The sequence below is a fragment of the Euphorbia lathyris genome, chromosome 1 (assembly GCF_963576675.1).
Source record: "Euphorbia lathyris chromosome 1, ddEupLath1.1, whole genome shotgun sequence".
Classification (NCBI taxonomy): domain Eukaryota; kingdom Viridiplantae; phylum Streptophyta; class Magnoliopsida; order Malpighiales; family Euphorbiaceae; genus Euphorbia; species Euphorbia lathyris.
The window spans coordinates 26848199-26854082 of record NC_088910.1 but is presented as its reverse complement, the minus strand read 5'-3'; the positions used below and the strand labels follow the sequence as shown (position 1 = coordinate 26854082).

At 31.7% G+C, this 5884-nt stretch overlaps 1 protein-coding gene across 1 annotated transcript; it reads right to left on the bottom strand.

The window, feature by feature from the left end:
* Positions 1-4760: 4760 nt before the first annotated feature.
* On the bottom strand, positions 4761-5678 carry LOC136224699 (ethylene-responsive transcription factor ERF027-like). The gene has a single exon (XM_066013139.1). It carries the CDS (start codon positions 5676-5678, stop codon positions 5028-5030), a length of 651 nt encoding a protein of 216 aa, XP_065869211.1. The 3' UTR covers positions 4761-5027.
* Positions 5679-5884: the final 206 nt, after the last annotated feature.

Genomic DNA, 5884 nt, shown 5'->3' with positions numbered 1-5884 from the left:
CTTTCAATCAAAATTTGGAGGTTCCTCACTCTGAAGTGTGGAAAATTATTTGGGGTTTGAAAGTTCCTTACCGCATTAGGAGCTTCTTGTGGCTTGGGGTAAAGGATAGGCTTCTCACTATTACTGACATAAAAAAGACGTCATCTGGTGGAGTCTGGTGCGTGTAGTAGATGCAGAGGGCAGGAAGAAACTATTTGCCATGCTCTTAGATATTGCCCCAGGAGCAAGGAGGTGTAGAGGAAAATTCTCCCTAAACAGTTGTTGCTTGCTTTCCTTTCCCACTCTGATCTTGACTGGTTTACTGAAGGTGTTTGTGGGAAGTTGTTGGCCAATCTTGAGTATGGTGACATTATCTTTGCAATTGTCTGTCACCAACTGTGGAATTGGAGGAATGCTGAGATTTTTGGGGGAGAGATTGTTGTTATTCCTAATTCGGTGGAGTTCTTCTCTAAATTTTTTTTTACTATTGTTGATAGCTATAAAGAGGACCCTCTTGGTAAACCGATCCAGAAGAAGGTTGTCCATCTCTTGGGCTGGTGTAGGCCTAGTGAATGGATGATAAAATTAAATACTCATGGCTCTTGTCATAAAGACAGTAAAATTGCTGCTGGTGGAGTTCTGAGAGACGATGGTGGTGCGTGGATTTCTGGATTCACGCAGAATCTGGGTATGGGCTCCTCCTTTTCTGCAGAGCTTTGGGGAATCTTCTCTGGTCTTAGACTGGCTAGGAGTCTGGGTTTGAAGAAAGTGCTTGTGGAATCTGACAACCTGGAAGCTATCAAAATGATCTCTGACGATAATGCTATTTGTTTAAATAGCCAAAATTTAATCAAAGGTATTAGAAGGATGTGTTCTTCCTTTGAGTCCATCAATTTCAGTCATATTTTCAGAGAACAAAATAGGGTGGCAGATCGTCTGGCGGCAGAAGGCCATGAGAGGATGTTGGGAGTTACAACCTTCTCTTCTCCTCCTGATTTCCTGTCTTCACTCCTTTTGGAGGATGTGGTGGGGTTAGCTTCCCTAGGCTAATCCCGGGTTAGGTTTTTTCTTGGTTTTTTGTTTGTTTTTTTTCCTTTTCCTACAAAAAAAAATTCCATGTAATCTCTATTCCTTGTTTTTGAATGATCATTCTCCATTTTAACTTAGGAATAGTTATTCCTGATACTATATTTTTGTACTTTATAAAATTACACTCCATTAAATCTATAATCTTCTCTATAGTCAACTTCTCAAATTCTATAAATTTTGCCAAATCCGTAATTTAAATCTTAAAAAAACGTTAAAAATGGAGAAAACATTAAAAAATGTAAATAGCGCGAAAACGTTAAAAAGTGCGAAATATGAAAGAAAAAAACGCGAAAACACATAAAAAACACAAAAGAAGAATAACACGAAAAATACAAAAACGAGAACAATATGAAAAAAACAAAAAAGAACGTGAAAAAATATGAAAAGTACAAAAAACACACAAAATGCTAAAACACAAAAACGTGAAAAACACGATAAACATGAAAATGCAAAAAATGCAAACAAAACACGAAAATGTGATAAAATAAAAAAAAATACGAAAAACATGAAAAACCGTGATTAACACGAAAAACTAACAAAATGTGAAAAATACAAAAACGCGAAAAAACACGAAAAGAAAAAATGGAGAAACCAAAAACGTGAAAACGCGAAAAAATGCAAAAACAAAAACAAAAACGAAAATTTGAAAAAAAGTTATAAACGCATTTTTTCACATTTTTCAGGTTTTTAACCTTTTTATCACATTTTCGTGTTTTTCACATTTTTCACGTTTTCGTGCTTTTAACATTTTTTTACTTTTCGTGATTTTCGTATTTTCCACTTTTATGTTTTTACGTTTCTACGTTTTTTTATTTTTAACGTTTTATGTTTTCATATTTTTTCACGTTTTCGTGTTTTTAATGTTTTCCTGCTTTCTATATTTTTTCACGTTTTCCTTTTTTTATATATTTTTCAGATTTTTGTGTTTTAAGTTTTTTACGTTTTTGTGTTTTCTATATTATTCACATTTTTTGTATTTACTCGTGTTCATGGTTTTGTTCTACATTTTTTCTATTTTTGCTTTTTCACAGTTTTCCATGTCTTTTTTTACGTTTTATCGTTTGCACATTTTTTGTTTTTCATGTTTTTTGTGTTAATTCGTTTATATGTTTTTCACGTTTTCACCATTTTCCACTTTTATTTTGGTTTTTTCTTTTGTTTTTGCGTTTTGTGTTTTTATTGTTTTCCACCTCTTTTTCCTTTTTTCGTGTTCGTACAATTTTTTCGTTTTTCATATTTTTATTGTTTTTTTCGTTTATAATGTTTTTTTCTATTGTTCGTGTTTTTTTCCGTATTTCATGTTTCCCATTTTTCTGTTTTTTATATATTTTTTAAAATAATATATATTAAATATTTTAAAAATTTATAGTAATAATTAAAATTTTAAAAGAAATAAGTAATTACATTCGAAGATAATGTTGTCATTTCAATAAAAAAAAATTATGTGTTCCATTCTACCTTATTATACCAACCAAACATAGAAATAGTTATTCTTAAGGAATATTTATTCCATTTTTTGTGTCATTCTACTCTATTCTATTAATAAAGATGATGTAGAGACTTTTAGTGATTTGAGAAACTACTGAAAAAAAACTAATTTTTAACTTTCCCTCCTCAAATTTTAGACCCTTGGAGATGCCCTTACCAACAAATCACCATTCAAATTAATCCAGACTTCATTATAAGTTTGTGTCTTGCTCTTTTTACTTTAATGAAATTACCCTCCATTAAATCTATAATCTTCTCTATAGTCAACTTCTCAAATTCTATAAATTTTGGCAAATCCATAATTTAAATCTTAAAAAAGCGTTAAAAATGGAAAAAACGTTAAAAAATGTAAATAGCGTGAAAATGCAAAAAAAAAACATGAAAACGCATAGAAAACACAAAACACGAATAATATGAAAAATACAAAAACGTGAAAAATACGATAAAAAAAAGTGAAAAGATATGAGAAATACAAAAAATATACAAAATGCTAAAACACAAAAACGTGACAAAACGTGAAAAACACAGTAAATATGAAAATGCAAAAAATGCAAACACAACACGAAAATGTGAGAAAATGCAAAAAAAAAACATATGAAAAAAATACGAAAAACATGAAAAAAGCGTGAATAACACGAAAAACTAACAAAATGCGAAAATCACAAAAACGTGAAAAGAAAAAAAGGGGAAAACCAAAAACGTGAAAACGCGAAAAAATTCAAAAAACACAATAACGTGCATGACATGAAAACGTGACAAAACGCAAAAATACGAAAATGTGAAAAAACGCGAAAAACACGAAAAAATGTAAAAATGCTAAAAACACGAAAATAAGAAAAAAAAGTTATAAGCGCATTTTTTCACATTTTCGGGTTTTTAACCTTTTTCACGTTTTCGTGTTTTTCACTTTTTTCACATTTTCGTGTTTTTCACCTTTTTCACATTTTCGTGTTTTTCACTTCTTTCACATTTTCGTGGTTTTCACTTTTTTCACATTTTCGTGTTTTTAACATTTTTTACTGCTCGTGATTTTCGTATTTTCCACTTTTTTGTGTTTTTACGTTTTTCATATTTTTCAGATTTTCGTGTTTTTAACTTTTTAACTTTTTTACGTTTTTGTGTTTTCTATATTTTTCACGTTTTTTTTTGCATTTTCTTGTGTTCATGGTTTTGTTCTACATTTTTTACTATTTTTGCTTTTTCACAGTTTTCCATGTCTTTTTTTTTGAGTTTTATCGTTTGCACATTTTTTATTTTTTCATGTTTTGCATGTTTTTTTGTGTTAACCCGTCTATATGTTTTCGCATTTTCACCATTTTTTTTGTTTTTGCGTTTTGCGTTTTTACTGTTTTCTACCTCTTTTTCCTTTTTTTTTGTGTTTTTACAATTTTTTCGTTTTTCATGTTTTTATTGTTTTTTCATCTTTAATTTTTTTCCGTATTTCATGTTTCCCATGTTTTTTGTTTTTTATATATGTTTTTTAAACAATATATATTAAATATTTGAAAAATTTATAGTAAGCATAGCCTTTAAAATTAATCCAATGGTGAAAACACATAAAGTAAAGCTTACTTTGCTAAAAACAAAGTAAGCATAGCCTTTACCTTAATTAAAGGAAGTTTAAAAGAAATAAGAAATTACATTAGAAGGTAATGTTATCATTTGAATAAAAAAAATATATTCCATTCTATCTTATTACACCAACCAAACGTAGAAATAGTTGTTTTTAAGAAATATTTATTCCGTTCTCTGCGTCATTCTATTCTATTTATAAAGATGGTAGAGAGATTTAAGTGATTTGAGAAGTTGTTAAGCATCGATTCGAACTGATTTTTAACTTTCCCTAGTTAAATTTTACACCGCAAATCACCATTCAAATTAATCCAGACTTCATTATAAGTTGTGTCCTGCTCTTTTTACTTTAATGAAAAAAAAAAGAACACATTCGATAATTGTTTCTGGAGGATCATTATACTGTCAAGTATATATATATATATATGCAGACTGATTTCATGTTTATATACTGAATATCTGCATAAAACACACCAACCAAAAGAAAAAAATCTTGTGACATTCCTCATTCATAGAAAATATACTGAAATTACTACACCAACAAATACCAAAGTTGTCTGGTACTACTCTTCAATATCATGAGATGAATAGGAACTATGAGAATTTCCAAAGTGGGGGGATAAATTGCATACAAGATGCTTAATTAATTAGGCATATCAAAATTAAATTTTCTAATTAATCTGAATATAGTAAACTCATGATGAGATTCAACAGGTAAAAGATGTGGAAGAAAAACATGGAAACTTATGTAGAAATCCCCTGCAAGTCCTTCTTTTTCCCAGATAAAGCATAAAAAGGACCAAAGTTTTACCGCTATCTAACCAAATATACAATGATTAAACACACCATTTCAATAGGAAAAACCCACTCTTTTTTTTTGCTGTTGCTAAACTTACTGATTAATACGACCAAAGCCCTTCTACATCGGAGTTTTCCGGCGAATCATCCGATTTAGGAGTATTAATTCTCGGTGGACTCACAAGCATTCCTCCGGCCATGTGCACCAGCAAATTAGGCATATTTAAAATCGCTTCCTCGTCGATGAAATCTTGACCCGACCACGACGTGCTCTCTACTTGATGAGACCGAGTCCGATCCTGATTTGACTCGCTTTCGATCTTAACCCGTCTGGCAGCTGCTGCACTAGCAGCCGCAGCCCTTATATCAGTTGATAAAGTCGATTTCGGTATCGGGTACGATGAACGGTAATCATGGAAGTTAAGAGGCGTATTGGGTCCTTTAAGGGTTAGTGCTCCGACGTCGTATGCGGCGGCTGCCATATCCGGGGTAGGATATGTTCCAAGCCATATTCTTGTAGTTTTACGCGGCTCTCTGATCTCCGATACCCATTTCCCACTCCGGCTACGAATTCCTCTATATAACGGATGCTTTCTTGAGCCGCCGGGAGATCGGAGTGGTATCGGAGAAGGGTTTGATGACGTGGAGCGTGGCGATTGGTGTTCCGGGTGTGGGACTTGAATGGACGGGAGGGTAGACGCTTGTTGCTCTCCTTGCGGCTGCGTAGTAGACCCAGATTGAGGATTGGCCATTTTGCTTTTTTGTTTTCTTAAAAAAACTAAATAATGCTAAAAATAGAAATAAAGAATGACCCAAAATAGGTAAAATTATGAGATAAAAATTACAATGATGTTTTTGTCTTAATTATTTTATCACTTTTTCAGACATAGTACTATAAGCTTTTGGTCACATGGGCTAAAATGAGGTTTATATATACAGTTATTGGGCTAAAGCGTGG